General features: G+C 43.5%; 1 protein-coding gene across 12 annotated transcripts in view; it reads left to right on the top strand.

Moving 5' to 3' along the window:
* The window catches only part of ZNF423 (zinc finger protein 423), a 403,966-nt gene that overhangs the window by 133,802 nt on the left and 246,991 nt on the right, over nt 1–23,173 (top strand). For all 12 annotated transcript variants that reach the window (XM_061594190.1, XM_061594187.1, XM_061594196.1 and 9 more), the window contains one exon: nt 210–410. In XM_061594190.1, the coding sequence (XP_061450174.1) occupies nt 314–410 (97 nt within the window). In that variant the 5' untranslated portion in view covers nt 210–313. The remainder of the gene's footprint in view (nt 1–209; nt 411–23,173) is intronic.

The raw sequence follows: 23,173 nt of genomic DNA, 5'->3' as shown, positions 1-23,173 counted from the left end.
GCAAATTGTTGTGGTGTGCATCTTAAAGGCCAAATAGGACCCTCCGCACCTCAATCAATGTAATAAGACGTGTCTGCAATAAACCTAAAGTGTGGGAGGGATAATCATGAAGGTGTCTTAATATAACTTGCTAACCAAGTTGCTTCCTTTTAAAAAAACAAGAACTGAATGCAACCCCAACTTACCGCAAAATCTGGTCTGGTTGGCAGGAGGTCTTGGAGGAGAACTTCACAATGATACCAGGGACAGCCGGGCATTGGAAGAGAGAAACAGCGTTACAAGCCAGGAAGAGAGAAATGAGGAGGATGAAGACATGGAGGATGAGTCAATTTACACCTGCGATAACTGTCAGCAGGACTTCGATTCGCTGGCAGACCTGACTGAACACAGGGCACACAACTGTCCTGGAGGTAATGTTAAACTAGCTTTACAATTCTGACAGGTGGTTAGCTGGGTAATTGGACATAGCAACAGCTTGAGGCCTCAAGTGAGATTAAAGAATTAATAATGCAATTTTACAGTTAATGTAATTTTATTGTGGTGCCTTGGGTAGTCTTTGTTCACTTCTTCTTAATAAAATTAAAATAAAAAGCAACTTTGCTTTTCCAGTTGCAATTCTGACAGTAATTATATTAGATTATTAAAGGGAAAAATCCTTAGTGTTGTTTTATCTTTTTACATATATATATATAAGCAATAAAACTTCCAGACAGTTTTCCTGTGAAACTCCCCCCCTCAGTCCCTTCCCACAATTCCACGTGAATTCAGTGAAATTATTTTAAGTGTTCAAAACGCTGGGGATAGATCCAAAGTGTTTTTGAGCCACTCAAGTGAACGCAATTATTTCTGAGGCAAGGCGTTGTTGGGAATAGGTGGTCAGACCTTTTGAGAAAAGAAAAGGATAGCTGGGCATTTAATTTTCAGATGCCTAAAAATTTTTGAGGTGATCCTCTAGGAATTCTGAATAAAATGCAGAGAAGTTGTGGAAGGCTTGTCAGTGCCACCAGTGCTATCAAGAATTCGAACAAGGAGCTTGTTGTACTTCAGATATTGCCTCTTTTGAGTTGGTTGCAATCCGCAAGGCTTGGGAAGGGCCGTAGCTCACAGTGGTAGAGCATCTGCTTTGAATGGAGAAAGTCTCGGGTTCAATCCCTGGCATCTCCAGGGAGGGCTGGGAGAGACCCTGTTTGAAATCCTGAAAAGCCACTGCCAATCAGTATACTGAGCTAGATGGACCAGTGGCCTGATTCGGAATAAGGCAGTTTCCCACTTTCTTCTTGGAAAGGGAGACAGCTGACTTGCAAATGTTGACATGACCTATATCCTTTCCCAGCCCTCCAGCAGTCCTGAATTACTGGAGTGCAGAGTTTCCAGCCCACGCTCTGGTGCTTTGCGTGTAAACGTATATGGGCATATTGATCGGCTGGATGAGGGCTATTATACTGAAACTGAATCCTGGCAAGCTAGATGCACTGTGGATGAGTGGTTCCATTGTCCAGGACATAGACAGGTTACTTGCTGCACTTCTGAAGGAACCGGTATATAGTTTGGAAGTACTCCTTGATCCTGAAGGCACAAGTGACCTTGGTGGCTAGGAGTGGTGTTCACCAGTTTTGGCTGGTACGTCGGCTATAGCCGTTCCTGCGTAAGGATAGCTTGCTATGGTGGTCCATGAACTGCTAACCTTGAGACTGGATTATTGCAATGCACTGTGTGTGGGACTGCCCTTATGCTTGTTCAGAAGCTGCAGCTAGTGCAGAATGCAGCAGCACGACTTGTGCTGGTGCTGTCTTTTGTCAACATGTAACGCTGGTGCTGAAGGAACTTCACTGGCTGCCAATATGCTACTAGACCAAATTTAAGGTTGTGTTGTTAGTATACAAAGCCTGCAACCGCTTGGGACCAGGCTATCTGAGGGATTGCTTTATTTCCTATATCCCTGCCTGATCACTATGGTCATCTGTGTAGTACTGCATGTATTGAAGGTTTGCTTTGTGACTATTTCAAGTAGAGCCTTGAGTGCAGTGACACCTGCAGACAGGCACTGACAATCTGTAGTTTTTGTTGTATGCTAAAATCTTTTTTATTTCAGCAGGCCGTCTGAGAAGGATGAGCATAATCACTGACAGGAATTTGTTAGCAGTTTTTAATGAAAATGAATTTTAACCACAAGGAGAAGATTGGAAGCTTCTCTTTCCATTTTTGAATAACCACTGTTTAGTGTTATATCCAAACCCCTAAACTGTAGTTAATCTTCAGTGTGGTTAGTTGAAACAAGCCAGCTTTAGGAATGAAGGTTTGAACGTGGCTTGCTTTTATTAAACCATGTGGGCTTGGACATCACAACCAGCTGCGGTTAGTTTAAAATGGAAGATAAAGTTTCCAAACCCCTAGAATGAAGGATTTATTTTATTTTTGCATGAGGAGAAGGGGCATTTGTTTGTTGCCTATCATATGCTGGATGAAAACTAAAAAAATTAAGCCTTTTCCCAAACAGGTCACTGCCATCGGACTAATGTACGGGAGTAATTTATTTATCTCTGCTGTTGATTCATTATCTGCCTTTGGCGAGTAGCTCGTTTTTCATCCCCAGAGCCCACCCCGTCTCTAATAACCAAATGAGAACTGGTTTTGTTGGGGGGGGGGAGTGTTGCATATGCTACTCCAGAGTCATAGAAGTGGAAAAAGCAGCCGTAATATAATTTTTATTTTATTATTTTGTGTGAGCCACCTTGTGGTTCTGTCTGGATTGAAAGGCAGAAAAATGAAATCGAAGATGTAGTTCTGTTCTAGATGCTTAAGGGTGTACCGCAGCTTGCATTTGCGCTGGGCTGAGGGGAGTTGGGTGTGGTGGACCTCCGGCTGAGTTGGCTGGGGTCAGCCAGCGTAAGTCCTGCAGCCCAGCTCAGGTGGGCCAGCCTGGTGGAGCCAGGACCCATCCAGCTCAGCTGAGACTGATGCAAGTGGAGCTGGTGTAAGGCCCAAAAAAGGGGCGTTTGGGGGGGCATGTTGGGAGGGGCCAAGGTGAGGGGACTTAGGCCACATCCAACTTATATTTGGAGTGCTCCTGCAGGTCCCAATCCAGGCAAAATTTACACTGGGAAAAAGGTCGGTCTCAGAAAATAATTGCAATAGAAGTCAATGGAGAAGGCTTACTCCCCAGTAGGGGTATTTGGGAGAGCAGGCTTTTTCTTTCTGGTCCCTGTGCGCAGCTCCCAGCTGAGTTGGCATTCAGCCAACCCAGAGACTTCTGAATGGCAATTGGATGCAGTGGAACTTTACATCGGATTCTCTTGCTCCAGCACAACTTACACCAGCTTTCCCTGTGTTGGATTGCTCTGCCCTTCAGTAGCAATGTACTACTCACATGCGTATTCTATTGCTGTCTTTCTGTGCAGTGTGTTGTTTGACTTGCCTGTTGTATGTTGCTGGGAGCTTTCTGCTCGCCATTCATTTCTATTATTATCTGTTTTTTGTTCGCAGTCGGGATTATGCTGGTGCCGCCCCTTCACATGTACCAAGGCGCCTCTGTTTTCACCTGGGGTATGCTGGAGAGTTTGCAGGTCATTTCTGGCCAAGCAACGATCCAGGGCTCTTCTCTTCATTGTTCTGGAATATTTTATTCTGGAATATTTTGATGGCGCTTCTTGATGTGCAGGAGGGAGTGGTGGTACTAAAAGCATAACCTTGGAAGTGCATTAAAGGGCTTGTTATCCCAGGGTAAGTATTTGTGAAAAGAGGCCCAGAAGAGACGTTTCTGAAATGGATGAGCACTGTAAAAATTGAAAACATCCCCCCCCCAATAGAATCTCATCTGGCAGAACTGTGCGTGTGTGTAGGTATGTATGTGCTGGTGTGTCTCGATATTCGGGCAAGTCCCTCTCCATTCTGTAAATGTGTTTGACAATAGGCATTTTCTTTCGGGAGCTGTAAAATAGTTCATGCTCACAATGACAGGCTTGTGGCTGCTGGCTCCTTCATACTTGATTAGGTGATGGCTGGCATCATAGTGCAGGGAAGCACCTTGTCTTCTGGAGATGCAAGCAGAGGTGCACTGGCTGCTGGAGGAATACTTTGTACACATTAAGGATAAGGACACACAAATGTTTTAGCATGCTGTCTCACTTGTCTCTGCACGTGTTATGTCTTGGTAGAGCAATCTATACATAAATACATACACACAACTCCTCAAACCCAGGTACCGTCTTATCCTGTACATAGGTTGGAAAATAGGTTGACAGGTGTCTTGATTTAGTGGCAATTTTAAGAGTGTGAATCTTTGCAAGCTACTGAGAGCTATTCTTGTTTTCCTGCTAGATTTTGAACTGCAAACAATGCTCTCTACAAATACGCTGTCTCCATCAATGATGATTGTTGGCAAATCTATGGTTTTTAAAAAGGAAAATATATGTTCTTTTTATAAAGGTCACTCTAAATGAATGGGCATAAATATGCTTATGTCTGGATGTGTCTATGTTGTATGTATTGAGGATAGCCCCACCCAGTTTTGCATTGGAAATGAGTCACAAGGGAATGCAGCCCTGAAACAGGTTTCTTCACACCTGCTCTAAAACTATGTCACTTCTTTTTCTTTTTCCAAAGAAGAATGTCAAATGTATCTTTTTAGCTTAAAGGATGATCCATGTATTCGTTGGCCTAAGGTACCCAGTTCATGCTGGATGGACATGCGCAACCTTTTTGTATGAATCTGTCTGTTCCCCCGAGACCATTTGGGAAGCCCTCGGAGTTATCCCTCCTGCTGCAATTAGGATAGGGTGACCAGAGAAAGGGGGAGAGACTATTGCTCAGTAGTAGCATACCTGCTTTGCATACGGAAGGTCCCAGGTTCCATCTCTGATATCTCCAGGTGAAATGTTCAGGTAGCAAGGGATGAGAATGTCCTCTTGCAGAGACCTTAGAGTGCTGCTGCTCTCTACTGACAAATAATCTGACCCAGCATACAAGGCAGCTCTTTATATTCCCATGTAACAGGCATTTTCTATGGTAGTGCTCTGTCTTTCAAATGTCCTCCCTAGATCCTTTCATTAGCTGTAATCATTTTTACGCACTATGTAAACATAATTTTGTGTGCTCGGGCAATAAAATACAGTGTATTGTGGCGGCTACCCTTACCATTGTAGAGATTCAGTTGAATTTTTTATCTACTGCTGTGCATTTTTGTTTTTAGTTTCTGTTCCTGTCGTCACTGTTTGTCTTGTGGTTGATATCTATTACTTTACATTTTTGTGGTTTGTAGGCTGATTCGAAGAATCAGGTTTGTGATAAGGCAGGATATTAAAATAAACATTAACCTCAGAGACATGAGATAATATGGGATAGAAATGGTATCATCTGACACAAGCAGTCCCATGTGTTGGGCTGTAGGCGTCCATTTCTTCCCCCGCAAAAAAGTGGAGAAGGTCAGTTGGCACAACTTGGGCATGCATGATGATGGCAACCTTGCGGTGCATTCATGCTGCATGTTTTCTCATGTGTTTGGTGGAGAGGGGCACATGCCCATATTTTCTCCACTGTGCCATGAAGATTTTGAGCCAAAAGAATGTGTGAATCAGTCCCAAGTGTTCACAGTGAAAAGGGAGCAAGAGCTTCGAACATGGTACTGAAACATCTGAAAAACAGAATAATATCTTGTACAAATTTCATATATCTGATTTATGACACTTCTGTCTTATTTGTAGGGCTTTGTCTGACAGGCTTGAATTTATAATGCATAGTATTTGAGTTACCTTGGTGAGTTAGCTTTCTGTATTTCTGTCTGAAGCCATTTAATGTCTTGCATGACTTCAGATCAATACAGGTATTTATTTGGGTTGATAATGTTGCATTTGCAGCTGATATAATATAGCTAATGACTTCCTTGGGGATCCTGAAGTTTAGAAGACCCTGCAACTTGGGAGCTCTGCAAGATTGCAGGCGATAACTCCCAAAGAATAGGATATGCCATCTATTTCAGTGGAATCCCTTAGAAATTCATTACAGCAGGAGAAAGTTAAAATACACGTTGAAGGCAGTTGCCTTGCTATTGCATGACGTTAACAGCCATTTTAGTCTAACCCCTTTTGATCTCTTTGTGACTGTCCTTTGTTCAGGGCAAAACCTCTGTTGAAAACTTTGACACATTAAAACTCTTCATTTTAAATTGGTTCTGTTCAGAACTGAGGCCCATAGCCAGTCGAGTTTTTCTTTTTTTTTTTACAATAATTTTTATTCAAATTTTCATAAAACATAGAAAACAAAATCATAAAACATTCAAAGACAAAAAACAAAACAAAACAAAAATGATTAAACAAAAAAATAAAATAAAAAAAAATGTTGACTTCCCATTTGTCACATATCAAATCAGTTATAAGTCTACAATATATAACAATCCTGTCTCTTAAATCATATTATAAAATCACTTTCCTCCAGTAGTTATCTTAATTAATCATCAAATCTCATAAACATTACTTTATTCTTTCCACAAAAAGTCAAAGAGAGGTTTCAATTCTTTAAGAAATATATCTATCAATTTTTCTCCAAATAAACATGTCAATTAATCCATCTCGTTAATAATTATAATAATCTTATTGTCATAACCATAGTCCAAATAAACATTTCGATTAATCCATCTCATCAGAATCTGTTAGGTCCAATAATTTCAATAGCCATTATTCCGTTATCCCTATTAGTTCCATCTTCCATCTTCAATAGTCCTGTTAAGTCCAGTAATTTCAGTGTCCAATCTTCCATTATCAGTATTCCATAATAATCTTGCTGTTGTAGCCATAGTCATATAATAAGAGTCTGATGGGAATTTCCTCTATCCCAAATATTTTCTTGCCATCCATTCTGAATAAGTTGCTGAAATACTGTTGTAAAGTCATATCTGTGTTCTTCTTTTTTACAAAATGCACTGGCTCATCTCTTAAGAGTTTTTCCATTGTCACATGGCTGCAGTTAATTCCATAGATTTTCTCTATATCAAGCTCCATCACATCATTCCAGTCCAGAAGATTATCCAAGCCATTGATAACTTTATCTCTAATATCTTCATTAATTTCTTCAGAGATAACGTTAAATTCCAAACAGTAGATTTTATTTCTAAAATCCATAAACTCCAGATCTTTTTCCAATTCCACATTTGTTCCAATCTCCAGGGCTTGTATCTTCCCTTTATTTTTTCTTTTCTCATCTCTGATCTCATTCTCCTCTCTCACAGGGTCCCCTATTTCTTTAAGCTCCTGCGTCATTTTGCTCAGTTCAATTTTCAGCTCCTTACTACCCTGTCGCAGGGTTTGTTTCGTTATCTCAATCTCATCCATTATTTTCTGAAACATAATTACTTCCAGATTCTCAGCCACTTTCTTGATTGCCATTTTTAAAACCACGAAAACAAAGCAAAACAAAAATAAAGAAGAACCACTTCTTATTTCAGCAACAATTGGGTTAATATTCCAGGCTTGATGACATCACAGTATAAACAGAGCAACCTGCCTTAACTCTCTTGTGCAAGAATGCAAAACAAATTTAGTTCCCAGCATCAAAACAGTTAGTGGCGTCGTGAAGAAGCAGATTCGTCAAAATAAAATAGACCAAAAAGAGAATAGTCCCAGACAATATAATATTCCTCAGAATAGAAATCAGGAATAGAAATCCCTCTTCTGTTTATTATCTTTAGAATGCACTTCCAGGACAGCTTTTTGCGACAGAAACAGAGATAAGCTGTTAATTTCGTGAATAACAGAGAAGAGCTATATCTCACCCAGAAGTTGTCCAAAGCCGATCAATCTGACAAATCTCCTTTTGCTGCAACAATTTAAACCAAGTAAAAAAAATAATAGAAAGAAGGGTGCTTGCCTGTTAGTCTGTTCTCTCTTTGAAGAAAAGATAAACGTATCGCTTAAGCAGATAGAGCTTGTTAGAAAGTCCGTCCGGCATTGTTGGCTGGACCTTATCTCATAAATTAATGAAATCCAGTCCTCCCAACAAAAACAGGCTTTGAGGTTGATCTCTACGTTTCTCCCTGCCCGGGAGAAATTTCATCAGTCAAAAAAAAAAATGTTCTGACTGATTTATATCTGAATAAGCTTCTTTTGAGGCGGGAGCCCGTCCCAAAAGCAGGCACAAGCGAAGTCACCCTTCCCGGAAGTCCCGCCAGTCGAATTTTTCAGGTGTTTCTTTCAAACTCTTAATCTGATGATGCATAGCAATATTACATGATTATGGCATATAGAAATTGTGCAAGAGGTTGTACCCAAGCAATTAAGTTCCTAAAACCTAATTTACTAATCCACATGCCTATACATACTTAGGTTAGTCATTTGTGTCACGTCCATCGCTTAAATAGAGGATAGGGTTTGGAGAATTAACTGTTTATCTTGGACACAATTGCTCCCCTCTTCTTTCCTCTAGGTTGATGTTATACTACTGTGCAGAATCGTTGAATCGTATACAGTAATAGTAGAATTGGAAGAGGCCTATAAGGTCATTGAGTCCAACCCACTGCTCCATGAAGGAATCCAAATTAAAGCACACCTGACAGGTGGTTGTCCAGCTGCCTCTTGAATGGCTCCAGTGGTGGAGAGCCCACCACCTCTCTAGGTCATTGGTTCCATTGTTGTACTGCTCTAACAGGAAGTTTTCCCCGATGTTCAGCTGACATCTGGCTTCCTATAACTTGAGCCCAAGTGTCCTGCATGATCCATGTCTGGGATGATCAAGAAGAGATCCTGGCCCTCCTCTGTGAGGCAACCTTTCAAGTACTTGAAGAGTGCTATCGTATCTCCCCTCATTCTTCTCTTCTCAGGACTTTGCTTGGACATACATAGGCTTCAGGCACCGTCATGCCTCTTCTCTTGCTTAATTCCTGCTTTGCACAAATGGGGAAACAAGCCAGGAAGCCGCAGTTAATTATTAGCTTTCTGTTGTGTCCAAACCAGGAATATATAGTTAATGGCTTCTCCATGGCTTCATATTCTGGCTTGTTTAGAAGCCATTAGCCATGGTTTCTTGGTTTTGAAGTAGTGGGAAGCAATGGTAAACTGCAGCTTCTTGGCTTGTTTACCCGTTAGCATAAATGGAAGAGAGAAGCAAGGTAAAGGGACAGAGAGTGGGTACATGATGTTTTGTGTGTATCTCAGCTTATTAAACTGAAATTTGGTCATCTAAACATGACCAGACCATGACCAAAGTCCCAAACTGTGGGTTAAGATCCTGGTTAGTGAACTGATTTTAAAATATAGTTGGCCATATTGGGCATAATGGGTAACGGTAGTTTAAGCTAACCTGGACTGGTAAGCCAGTGAAAGGAGGTGAGGTGAGGCATGAGGGAGAAGAGCACAGTCTTGAGTAAACTATGGGTTAGGTATAGTTAGCTATAGAGAAGTGTGTGTATTGAACAGTCTTACTGTTTTGAAACCTTGCTTTCCTTTTTCAGTGATTTAGTAAAGAAGCACCTTGGTACCAATTTAAAGCCATTTTCCCCTTAAAAAATAGTTTGAACAGTACTTCAGATGATAAAAGTTTGTTAAATTGTGCCTTGGATAACCACACAATTATTCTGGTTGGCTGTTGTTGCCAGTATTCTGTGTCACTGGTTCTATATTTGCTGTTGGATGCTGGACTGCATTTTGCTCTATAGCAAGATTTTGGTTTTGCAAAATGCATGTAAGATGCTTCTTTTTGTCCCTAGAATGGCAGACCAGGGCAGGTTTTTAGTCTTTTTTTATTTCTTAAATCACAGGAAAAAGTGCTCCCTCGAATTCTACATCAGATTTCTTTTCCCTCTTCCATCCACACCTATTTTCCCACCCACTGGGAGAGGGTGGCTCCTTGTAAATTTCTGCCTGTCTGGTTTCTCAGCTTGAGGATGGAGTATCTATAGCACATTAGCACATCAATGAACTGGACGTTATGAGGTTACAACTGGGGTCCCTGAGCATTTCATGAGGTCCTCTTCTGTTGTTGAGAACTTTACAGGTTGTCTGTTTGAAACAGCAGCTGAGCTCGTTGCAGAAACTCCCTGCGTGGAGGTGACTAAGCTTCTAAATTACTGTATGGTTGTACGGCAGATTAGATTATAACTAAAACATTCTTTCAGTTGTTAATTGTAAAATGCCGCATTGCCTGAATACCATAGGGAATATGGAATACATGTGTACATGTGAAATTTTAAAGGTTCCTGTATGTGCCACTTAAAAGAGTGGCAGTTTGCTTCCTACAGTACATAGACGATTTCTGTTACAGCCTTTCCCAACACCTTTGGGTCCCCAGATGTTGCTGGACTACAACTCCCATCAGCCCCAGCCAGCATGATGTCAGGAATGATGGGAATTGTAGTCCAGCAACATCTGGGGACCCAAAGGTGTTGGGAAAGGTGTTTTAGTATATATGGAGGCCTATAAATATATATTCAGTGGTGCAGGTGAACAACTTCTGACAACTCCCCCCAAAAATAGGGAGGCAACAATTCTTCCCTAACAGCTTGTGAACACAGAGGAGTTAGGTTTGTTTGACTTATTTGAGGGAAGGACCATAGCTCAGTGGTAGTGCATCTGCTCTGCAACCCTAGAACCTAAGGTTCAAGGTTGAATCCTCAGCATCTCCAGGTAGGGTTAGGAGAGTCTCCTACTTGCAAACCTGGAGACCTGCTGCCAGTCAGTGTAGGTAATCCTGAGCTAGATGGCTTAATGGTCTGACCATAAGGCAGCTTCCTATGTCTGTATTCATTGCATATTAATTTTGCTGTTCCTCTGAGGAGCTTGGGGTGGGCTGTAGTAATCTACTCCTTCCACCACATTTTTCATCACAACAGCCTGATGATGATGATGATTATCCTGCCCTTCCTCCTGAAGAAGCTCAGGTCAGCAAATATAAACAAAACAATTTAACAAGAGAAAGTAAAACCTACTAAAATAGTTAAAAACATTCCAAAACACAATTACAATTAAAAACACTGTAAAACACAATTAAACAAAATTGTAAAACATGCTGAAAAACCTTCTAAAATACAGTTAAAACATTGTTTCATCTGTGATCTTTGGGTTGCCGGGAACAGTACCCTTCAGCCATCAATAAGGACAGAAATAGTGAACCAGCGAGTTTCATGACTGAGAGTGCAGTCCTAACCATGTCTACTCAGAAGCAAATCCTATTGAATTCAATAGGGCTTACTCCTGGATTAATAGGTTTAGGATTGCAACCTGACAGGGGATTTTAACCCAGTCTTTCCAGTCCAGGTCCCCTTAATGTCACCAATAGATTTAGCGTTGATTAAATTTTTAATCGCTGTAGAGCTACCTAAAGTTAGTGGCCATCACTGGGCCTTTTGCTCCTGAATCCCAGAAGTTGGTTGTGTGTTTTGTGAAGCAATACCTCTCTTGTTTGTCCCATGCCACTGGGATCTTGTCTTGCACAAGGCGCACTGAAGCAAATCTGTGTTCCTGCGCGACTCTCAGGTTGAAGTTCCTGGTGGATTGTATCCTTAGTTTACACAGCTGTAGATGTAATGACCTGCTGGTTCTGCTTTGTTTTTCTATGGCTGAGAGAGAGTGCTGTTTTATTTGACAAAATCAAGTTCTTTCCCATTAACCTGACTGAGGTTTGTGCTTTTTTAAAAAACAACAACCAACAACATAAAATGAAATATGAAATCTTCCCCTCTTGGTTGGAATATAATATTTTCTTCTTGGACAGTAATTTTTGCTGAGAATCCAGCCTTGCATTAAGTCTATACTGGAGAGAAGTTCAGATGACTCCCCCCCCATACATGTTGAAAGAATGTGTGAAGGGGGCAGCATGGGATAGCCCCCCCAATGGGATAGCACCCCCAATTGCTTAGTGGCTACATCATGCACTGTCCACTATATGAAGGGTCTCTATTCATGTGCTGATGTACTAACATCAGGGGTCCACATTTGCATGGAAGAGCTTGATGCCCGTGCATTACAGCTCCTGCATTAGAACATAGAGCTCCTTCACATGCTGGTTGAATTGGGTGTGTGTGTGTCTGTCTGGGTCCACTGCTCACGTTGTCAGAAGGGAGTGAAGCTAGCCCCACATGGACCTGCAGCTCCCTTGCACGTTCTGTAAATTAGTTAGATGCTGGGCTGGGGGGCTGAACCTTCCTGGGATGATTAACAAATGCATGCACTTCGTTTGTTGACTACAGCCTCAGGGTTTGGCTTGCATGTGTGAATGGGGCATATTAGGTTGTATCTAACTTTTTTACTCACAGTAGAACAGGTGTGGGCCCTCCAGAGGTTGCTGAACTACATAATCGCTGACTATTGTTGGCAATGTTTGCTGGGACTGTTTGGAGTTGTAGTTTAACAACCTTTGGAGGGCCAAAGATTCCCTACACCTGGAGTAGACCAGTTGAAATGAATGGACATGACTATTCAGTCCATTCATTTCACCAGGTCTACTCATGAGTAAAAGTTAGGTGGATACAACTCAGTGGAGCTAATACCACATTGCTTCTCAGTTTACACACTCAGCCCTAGGCCACATTCTCACCATGCATTCCACTTCAAATAGTCATGGCTTTCTTCAAAGAATCCTGGGAAGTGTAGTTTGTGAAGGGTGCTGAATGTTGTTAGTAGACTCCTATTCCCCTCACAGAGCTATAATGGCCAAAGTGGTTTAACGGTCAGTCCCTCTTCTCAGGGATCTCTGGGAATTTTAGGTCTGTGAGGGGTCTCCTAACACCTCTCAACACCCTTCACAAACTACACTTCTCAGGATTCTTTGTGGGAAGCCATAACTATTTAAAGTGGAATAAACGTATGGAATGAATGTGGCCCTAGTCTATACATGAGGCAGAATGAAATATGAACACATTTTGAGGTGGGTGAATAGACTGTACTGTTTCAGAGTGCAAGGACCAGCAGCATTTTTCAATATGTCCCTCTTTTTTTTTTTTAATCTAAAATCCCTGCAAATAGAGAGAAAATAGGAGATGGCGCTGACACAGAACTTTTCTTCTGGCTGTGGTGGTATTTAATTGCAGGAATTTCCCCTCCCACATGTGGGAGCATTAAAAAAAATTAAACGAATCCCCCATTTGTAGTTTGAAGTGGTGCAGTCCATTCTCCTACCTCATTCCTAGACAAGTTCAGGATGCATAGCGGAAGGCCCATTTGTTTTAATGTGGATTGGCCCCAATTATGTATAAAGGGGGGTGTTTTTAAAGCAAAAGGGGTATTTAAGAGATGGATGCTCAGCCCTGCCCTGTTCGTGGGTTCATTTTCCACAGTTATCACTAGAATTTCTCACCCTGCACCACAAACCTACCTTTGATACTATAAGTGAGCCTGTTGGCGGGGTGGAGAGTTGTCTGAGGGGCTGTAGAGCAGGGAGGAGTCACCCCCCCAACCCTCTGCACCCATTTTACGTTAACTTCACACCCATCTTCCAGTTCCATACACGATAAGTCCATACATGATGAAACAAATATATTGCTTGAGCCTGAGTTCTTGAGTATACATGTCGCAGAATGGAAGTTCTCCCATTGTCATGAAGTTTAAGTCTCAGTGTTGTGACATGAGTGCTGACCTCATGCTTAGGAAAGGCTTTGCACAGGGACAAGACTCTGAGAACAAAGCTCTGATGTTGCTTCAGCAGACATCAGCCTTCTACTAAGCCTTATATAGGAGCAGCAGTTCTATCTTAATGGTAAGCTGAAAGGTGTCTCTCCAGTTAAAGGAGGGCGTGGACACTGAACCCAGTAATGGGACCTCAGCTGGGGACAACGGGGAGGAGTGTAGTGTGACGAGGGATGAGTTTCCCAAGCCCAGGCCTCCCACAGTCTTTTACTGTAATGTAACAAGGGAATTCTGGGGCTTCTGTGTTGGAGTCCCGAGTCAGAGGGTGCCAGTGCGACAATTTTGACCCAGAGGGGCACGGGTGCCATGGACTCAGCTTGTGGACTTTTTTCTGGGGCTTGCTGTGAATGCAATTCCCCTTCTGACGTGGAGTCCTTGATCTCATCCCATGAAGAAGTGGGATCGGATCCCAGAATCTCAGCACTCAGGTGTTAGGCATCAAAGGGAGGTTCATAAGCCCCCTCTCCCTGCATCTTCACTGAATGTGCTGAGGGTGGACCAGAACTGTACTCAGTGGCCCTGCCCCTGAGATGCCTGCTGTTGATCAAGCCTCTAGCACCCACGTGCTGAGTGTTAGTGTGTAAGGGGCCCACTGATGTACAGCATGTAGGTCTCTTTTACACTATCGCCAAATATGTGGATGCTGGTGAGGGGGGCCAAACAGGAGTGATACTACTCTTCCTCCACTCCATTCAGTGTTGGGAGAGGAGGGCTTTTGTGTGTTCATCACCTAATAGTGTGGGTGTAGTGTGGGCATTCAGAAGAGGCTAAAGATTCTTACTTGTTTTTGATGCGTGTGGAGAACTTGCTAGGCCAAGACCTTTCACTGGTTTTGGTCTCCTGAAGCCTCCCAATGTAAAACTTAAGAGAAATAATAGGACTCAGTGGTAGAGAGTTAACCAGGAAAGGTGCCGTTATGCTTGATGATTAAGCACTTTGGTCTTGGCGCTCTCATTCGAGCGGAAAACAAAATACGTTCTGATTATTTTGTTTCCACTCCATCACTGAGAGGACAGAAGTACCGTTGCCTAATTGACTCCTGAAAAGCCAGGGCGGTGTCAAGGGCATACATACATCTTTGTCGCAAAGTGCCAAGGAAGTTTTCAGAAGTTGGCGAGAGATATACTAAGCATCCCCTTCATGTACTTTTGGCAGTTGCATATTTATCCTAGGATGTAAGTCAGTGTCATTGTTTTGAATGTCTTCAAATGGGTGGCCCATTGAGGTCAGAAAAGGGATAGTTTATTTCCCCCCCCCCCCCATGATCTCTCATAAAATGTTGGGATTTTCACTCCTCATCTCCTCGCTCTTCTGAGAAGGAGGTCTTTGGCAGATAGCAGTAAGACAGTGGTGTCTGTCCTGGTCTCAGGGAGGACCCTACGGGGCAAGGCAGTATCAAGGAGAGCTCCAAGCGAATAGGTTTCTCTGACAAAGGTTGGAAGTGAGCTGAGGCCTTTCGAGCCTCTGCCTTCAGTCTACCTTTCCTAGGCTCTGCCCCCTTGTCGAGACCTAGAGACTCTTAAAGGGCCAAACCTCTGGCTTTGAGATGGTCACTTCTTCTGCATTCCATGACCTTCCACCTGTGGGTGACTTGGAGGCTCTTGCCACACTTCATGGTGATGCCAGTGACTGTAAATCCCCTATGTTGGGTAAAGGCCCATGCCAGTGTTGGAACCCACAGCAAAAGTGGATGGCATCCAAAACCACAGGAGGAAGAAGGAGGGGGGACCCCAAGATCCCAAAAAAGGAGAATTGCTTGATTAAGAAATCCAAATCAGTTTATTAAAAGGAGAAAAGAAGCCCATGGTTAATTAACATGGTTAATTTCTCATTGCACAGAATCGGCATAAAGATTATTTGTATATTTTGCCTACAGAACGGTTCTAGATAGACATTTTAGATTCGGTATCCCCTGACGAAGGCCAAGTCCAGAGTGGCTGAAACGTGTTGGGCTTCTTTTCTCCTTTTAATAAACTCATTTGGATTTCTTAATCAAGCAATTCTCCTTTTTTGGCATCTTGGGGTCCCCCCTCCTCCTTCCTCCTGCAGTGTTTGAACCCCACTGCATAACAACATGTTGTCTCGGGTCCTCTCTGGCCTGGAGATGCGCCTGCAGCCTGCTTTTTATGTATGTATGTATGTATGTATGTATGTATTTAATTTACACCTCTCTCTTCCTCCCAAAGGAGCCCATCTTGTGATGCATTTCATCTGAAAGCTACTCCCCTACTGGGAGGAAGGGCGGGATATAAATCTAATAAATAAATAAATATTAATCTTGTATGACAAACTGGATATAAGTATAATAAAAATATAAATATAAACGTCCATGTTCACAGAGGCAGTGGACTTCTGAATGCCGGATGTTTGCAGGGCTGTTGACTTCAGGTTTTGCTTGTGAATTTCCCAAATGCATCTAGTTGGCTGCTGTTGTGAGTGAATGGTGGGTGGACTTGTCTGATTCAGTAGGCTTTTGTTTTTAAGTACCTACGCCTTGGCTACTGATCATGTGAACCCAGTGACTCTCTTAAAATTATGTGACTGAATTTCAGTATTCTTCCCTCCCAAGTACATACACATACCGCCTTTCTAAAATGTGCTGCCTATATATTCAAAATGTTTCAAGAAGCACGCCTGTTTGCTTCTGAATTTCTGGCTAGGAAAAACAGAAAGCATGGCAATTTTTGTAGCGCACATTCGAATGCTCTTGTTGGAGCCTCATTAAACTTGGCTTGTTTGCAAACACAGCTGGCATGTGTCTCTCACTGAGCTTCAGGCTTGGGGAAGCCAGAATGCAGCCTCCCTCTGGTGCCAGCTGGCTGGAGTGACGTGTGCCAGCACAGCTTGGTCTTCTTCACATAGCCAGTTCCGGGGCGGCTACCAATTGCATTTCCTTCAGATGTCCCCCAAGTCTGAATAACCCGGGGCATGTCCAGATGGCGAGAATCTTTCCAGAATGAGGAATGCTCTCTCGGTGTTAGATTGTATGGCCCAGATGTGCAGGGGGTTTGGGGGTATTTCAGCACACGCTGGTCTTTGCCGGTCCCCGCATCTGACTGAGCCTGGAGAGGGACCAACGAAGGCTGTCTGTCTTTGCTCAGCGTGGCTAACTTCAGCCTGCTCTATATAAAAAAGCGGATCATGCAGTAATCCTGGAATGTACCATTTGGAACTGGAGGTAGGGGTTCCCATGACTGAATATTCCTCAGCCAAAAAATAAAATGCCAACCTCTCTCTCTTTTTGAGAGAAGGCTAGCCTAGACTTTTTCTCATTGATATCTTAATTACCTGCGTACAGGAATTTCCCCTCCTTTCTATAGGGAGGCAGTGCTGGAGAGGCTTCAGGAGTCTGTGGAGCAGCTATTCTTGGGGATATGTTGCTCACACTGGGGAACCAAGCTGGAGGCAGCAGTTATATAGAACCAGCAGGGCTCCTATTTGCTCCCCTGATCACTTGACCTGGGTAGACTGGCATGCTGCAGTACATCTTCCAGCCATTAACAGGGTGGCACTGTGGAGCAATGAGGATCAAGCCAGAAGTTTTGGGACCTTGCGAGGTGTCCTAGTGGTGCAGAGAGTAAGGTGACTAGGACATGGTGCCAGATTCCCTGGTTTGAGCCTGCTGGTGCCAGATTCCCTGGTTTGAGCCTGCTGGTGCCTTTATATCCTGTTCCTTGCCCCCAGTATCAGGTACTTGGCACTATGCTGCTACTGGACATGACATGATGGTAGGTTGAACAAATTGCCCTTCATTGGGAGAGGTGGAATGTGTGTGGAAGAGAGGGCTACTGCCCCCCACCCCTAGACTCTGGGTTGGAGGGCAAATTTGCCTTCACAGAAGCAACATCCCTAAGGGCCGTAGTTTCTACACACCCAAATACAGGAGGATATTTTTGTATGGGAGAAAGAGGCGCACCTGGATACACCATTGAACTGTGAGCTAAACCTGCTTCCTGCCCTTGGTGACTCCACCTGCTGAGAATCCATCCTGTCCCTACTTGCATAGCCTCATCCCTTTATCTGCACTATCCCATTCTGGGTTGTATCCAACTATATTCTGCTCAGAGTAGACCCATTGAAATTAATGAACCTACATTAATCATGTCCATTAACTTCACAGGGTATACTCTGAGTAGGACTAGCATTATACAACCCAATGCATTTTTGTTAAAGAGTGACCAAGAAATAGAGGGGAGGGTCCAGTCTATATACACTGTTTTGTTGGCTTCCCTTTCAGGCATAGTCCTCTTTTGCAAAAGGATTAGGTAGCAGGTGATGGAAAAGACAAATGTTCTGACCTGGTAAATGACAGTTTCTTCTCTCCTAGTTAAAGGGTGAAGACAGACATAATATAAGCAGAGAGCTCATCGTGGCATAGGTTACATCTGTATTCAACTCTCAGCTTGGGGTGTGAGCTCAACTTCCTCCTGACTTTGCATCTAATAGGACAGATATGGGATACCAGGGAACTGAATGATGGCTTGGCTGTTAGCCTTGCTCCTCTGGCAGGCTGTCTGCCTTTTTTACATTTTAAAAAGTGCCATATGAATGCTTGTGCTTTAATTAGTCACCTTATTAAGAAAGTGCAAAGTTGCTCTGATGATTAGAGGATGGAACAGTTGTATTGGTAACATCACTGAGGCTCAGGTCATGCTGTTTGTAGCTAGGTTCTGCTTCAAACTTGGGAACCATCCGCCTGAGTATAACCCTGAAGAGAATTAAGTACACTTCAGAATGGTAGCAATGACATCTGTCTTCACAAGTATTCTGTTTGTCTTCATCCACAGCTTGCTGGTTGCAATCTTAATTGGAAGGCATGACTTCACTGATTTTTAAAATTTATTTATGTATTTATATCCCTCCTTTCTTCCAAGGGTCTCAAGGTGGTGTACATGGCTCTCCTCCCACCCCCCCATTACATTCTCACAACATCCCTGTGAGGTAGATTAGGCAGAGAGACAGTGCCTGGCCCACAGTCATCTTGTGAGCTTCATTGTTGAATTGAGATTTGAACCCTGGTCTCCCAGATTCTAGTCCAGTGATCTAACCATTGTACCACACTGGCTCTTTTCCTTGCTACAGTATGTTACAACTATTTAACCTGTCCTAATTACTAGCCCCCACACCTCTGCACCCTCTCTTCTAACTCATAATGTGAGCATGTTACAATATTCTTTTAAAATGCATTGCTTCCATGAATCTTGTTCTCACTCCAATTACAAATCCCGTAATTCCCTTCTCCCTTCCCCCCCCTTTTTATTTCCAAACTCCTAGACTGTTATGACTAAAACAGCTGTCCAGATTTCTTTTCCAGTTCTGGCTTAGACCCTTTTCCCATCCAGGTTTCATTTCATAAATTCCACATAAACAGCTCTTGGCAAATTTTCTGTGCGCCTCTGCCTGGCCTGCATTCACAAACTAGCCTTTATCTTTCTTGAGTTTTATTAGCTATGATTTTTTTTAATTGTTGCAACATTATAATGGCACATAAACCATACAAAAGCCTCTAACCGCTCCTTATGTGGCAATGTGTGATTTTCCTTTGCCTGCTCCAGATACCTGTTAGGCTAACGGGAACTGCAACAATATATTGCAGTGTAGAATTCTTTTTAGTGATAGCTAGTATGTCTTCTTCCACATCACTCCGTTTCATTACTTCTCCCACCCAGTTTTTTGTTCACCCCCCCAACAGTGAATCAGCATTCTGTGACCATTGAGCATGCTCAGTCCTTATTGAATTGTTGAGGTTTCCCCCTGTGATGGTGTTGGACTGTAACATGAGGCGGAAGGGAGGTAAACAAACCAGCCAAACCAACCCCTTCTTTTTGTTAACTTCACTGTTGCCACCGATACTTTTAAATTTTTCTCTGATGGCTTCCACTAACCAGCACTTTAACCTTATGGATTTTAAGTACCCCTACCTACTCTCTATACTGGGGAGAGTGACACGGCACCTAGGTGTGAAGTGAAGAACGAGGCCACAAACAATTTCCCCAAAAACAAATGATGGTTTTAAGGATCTGGTAGGGCAACAAGTAGAACAGCTTTTGAGAAAATTATTTTAGAAAAAAACACAAGAGTGTGCTAATTTTAGTTATGTTTATCTCTCATTTTTGTTTGTTCTTATGGATAACTACTCAAACACATCCACCCATACCCATTATAGATTGTTTCCCTAACTAAACATATACTGATATGTTTGCATTCCTGAGTTTAGCTTCTGAGTCCTTTTGTGGTTTTCCCCAGGCTCCTTTCTGCTGCAGTGCCCACCTGTGCCAGCGTTGCAGCTTTCTTAAAGTGTTTCTCTGTAGCGGCGTTTCACTTTTCCAGATTTCTGCTTCTACAACTTTCTGACTTCACCTCTACCAACTAACAACTGTTTTCCAACTTGACGTATATACAAGTTGAGTGATGACTGTAGCTCAGTGACAGAGTATCTACTTTACAGTAGGGCCCCACTCACATGGCAGGTTAGGGACCAGACCCCTGCCGAAAAGCACCGAATAGTGGAACATAGCATGGTGGGGAGCCAAAAAGGTTGCAACAAAATGGTTGCACAGGTACTGGATGTGTTGCCAGCCTTCTCCCCCCCCCCCAGCTGACCGTAGTGGCAGCTGCAAGCTCTGGAGAGACCGCTCGGACCACAGTGGTGAGTCCCGAGACAGGAGAGCCAGATCAAAGCCTCCCCAAAGTTAAGGGCAAATTATGTGAAAACTGTCCTGGCCACAAACCTGACGTGACCGCATGTTTTATGTTTCATGGTTTTAAAATGTCTATTTTGCCTACTTCGTTTATTTTGTACTGTGCAATGGCCTATGGCTACATGCAAATAAAGAACTCGAAAAAAAGACAAACCCACCTCTCTCTGTGTGGCTGCTCCAGTTTCAAATTTTCATTAAGGCACTCACACTCATGTGTTAGGAGAGCCAATCCGAGATCTCCATGTAATGTGGCTCTGAGACATCCTTTTTTCCTGAGCTAAAATTCTTAGGTGTGCATCCTTGTTGCAGCCAAACGTTTTAGAAAAGGACCGTAGCTCAGTGCTAAGTACCTGCTGTGCATACAACAGGTGTCCAGGTTCGATCTCTGGCATCTCCAGGTAGGGCTGGAAAAGGGACTCCTGTCTGAAATCATGGCCAGTCAACATGGACAGTAATGCGTTAGATGCAGATACAGTAGGGCCCCACTCATACGGCAGGTTAGGTGCCAGACCTAGGTTCCAGAAAAGCAAAAACCGCCGAAAAGCAGATCAGCTGTAGCGCGGGGGTCTGGAACCTAACCCGCTGATTGTACCAGAGGAGGAGAAGATCAGATCTTCCCCTCCTCCGGTGCGATCAGCTGGAGTGTGGTAGTCTGACCGCTCTGAGGAAAAGATCAGCTGTAGCACACTACAGCTGATCTTCCCCTCCTCCTGCGCTATTAGCTTGAGTGCGGGAGTTTGATCGCACCAGAAGAGGAGAAGATCAGTGCCAAAAGAGGAGAAGATGGAGTTGGCGCTGTATTAGCGGAACGCTGAAAAGCGGGGCGCCGGGAAGCGAGGCCCTACTGTAGAAGGTACTACCAATGCCTATTTTTAGAATATGCAGTGGATTTATGTGCCCACGGTGGAGACCACCTTCCTGTATTTCTGCATGAGTCCCTGATCAGGGTGCTTCTCTTGATTGGAAGGAGGCAAGCCCTGAGGTGCAGGGGTGTTATTATTCAGGGTTTTGGGGCGGGTGTCCTAGACCCCTTTGTTTTGTGGGAGGCAGGTCCCAGCAGGATCCCTGTGTCTCCAGTGTCCTATGAGCCAATCAACATGAAAGGGGAAGTGTGTTAGCCACTGAGAAGAGTCTTCTAAAGTAGTATTCAATCCTGGCCAGATTATTCTATAATCTTAGCAGATTGTATAATCTTAGAATGGGCTGTGATTTATGAAGGGACCCTGCACTTCTGAATTTGCAACCACACTACTGCTGAGATGTGACTTAGGCAGCCACCTGTTCCATCACTAGATGTCTCTGAAATATGTGTGATGGGCTCATTTATTCTCTCCCAGGGCGAAGGCACAGCAGCATTGCCTTCCCTCCCTCCACCGGATGCTGATTCCGTGACTCACACAGTGGGAGGCTCTGCTGCCCGATAGATGTTCTAGGGCTCTGGTCTCAGAGCACACAGTTTGGGATTTACTGATCTGTTTGTTAATTTGCTTTTAGAGTAGATTCAAAATGCACATCCAAAACTAAAGACCTGCTGGAAATGGAACTCTTCTGTCTTTAGAGAGATTATTATATCTAACTTTCCTGCTTTTAAGTGCCATGACATTCTTTCCAGTCAAGGGAAAAAATGTATTGGTACAGCTGGGAAGTGGGAGGAGCTGGTGGCTCTCGCCTCCTTCCCAGGGGGCCATTGGTATTTACCCCAGTGAGCTGCTAATTGCACCTCTGACATAACTATCATAATGCAGAGAGCAGAGACCTCATTTTCCATATGGAAATGACTCAACAGCACCGAACAAAGTCCTCCCAGCAAGACCATTGCAAATGCAAAAAGAAGCAAAGCAAAATGTATGTTTCTTACTGTATTCAGTAATTTAAGTGGAGATCTTCGTTAGACTTTTTAACCAAGGCTTCCAACTCCACAAACACCATCTCTTAGGCAGTATTACAAGATAATATAAAATGGCACACACACCCCGCTGCTAGTTTCATTTTGCAGAGTTGATGGGTTGGAGTTGACTGCCTGGCCTAGCTAGTAAGGGGCTAGTTGGTATGATAACGAGATAGAGTCTGTGGGTTTAATGAGACCGTGCCTCAAATAACCCCACTGCCAGCTTCTTTGACAATTGTAGTGATGATTCGGGGTATTTGCGTGTATCATTAACTGACAGATGACTGGCTGAATTCTTCGGCTAAGTGACCGTACATGAGAGAGACGATGAAAATAAAATTCATGACTTGTCTCAAGGGACTGTAGCTCAGGTAGATTCTTTTTTTTTTTTAACAGGCAGAAGAATCCATGTTCAGCCCCTGGCACCTTCAGTTAAAAGAACCAGGACCCTAGAGAGCAGACAACATGGGTAGATGAACAAATTGTCAGACCTGGTATCGGGCAGCTTCTTAGGTTCTAGCCCAGGGAGTGGGAACTTCAGGCCCAGGGCCAAATGCGGCCCTTCTGGCCTCTCTACCTGGCCCTTGGGACTCTCCCAAGGCCATGCCTCCTCTCCAGGTCATGCCCCTCAGTGACCGTCCCCTGCAACTTCCTTAAATGTTTTTTCCTGGCCGGCAAGTGTCCTTAAACTCCAGTAATGCCTCTTGCTTGTCTGGAGGGAGGATGGAGAGGTCGGGTATTTATGCGTAGAAAGAAATTTCTGAATTTGTGTGGCTGGACTATAACCTACTGAACAAAGGTTTGTTGCTCCGCCTACTTGTTGCCTCTGGCTCAGCTCCACCAACCACTGGCATTCCCCCCATTCTGGAAGGTTGTCCACAAAGGAATCCACCCCTGCCCTAGCCAAATGGTAAAGACAGACATAATATAGAAAGAGCTCACTGTGGCAGTTGTTACATCTGTCTTCACTCTTCAGCTTG

Source organism: Rhineura floridana, chromosome 13 (assembly GCF_030035675.1).
Source record: "Rhineura floridana isolate rRhiFlo1 chromosome 13, rRhiFlo1.hap2, whole genome shotgun sequence".
Taxonomy (NCBI): Eukaryota; Metazoa; Chordata; class Lepidosauria; order Squamata; family Rhineuridae; genus Rhineura; species Rhineura floridana.
This window is presented reverse-complemented; position numbering and strand designations above follow the sequence as displayed.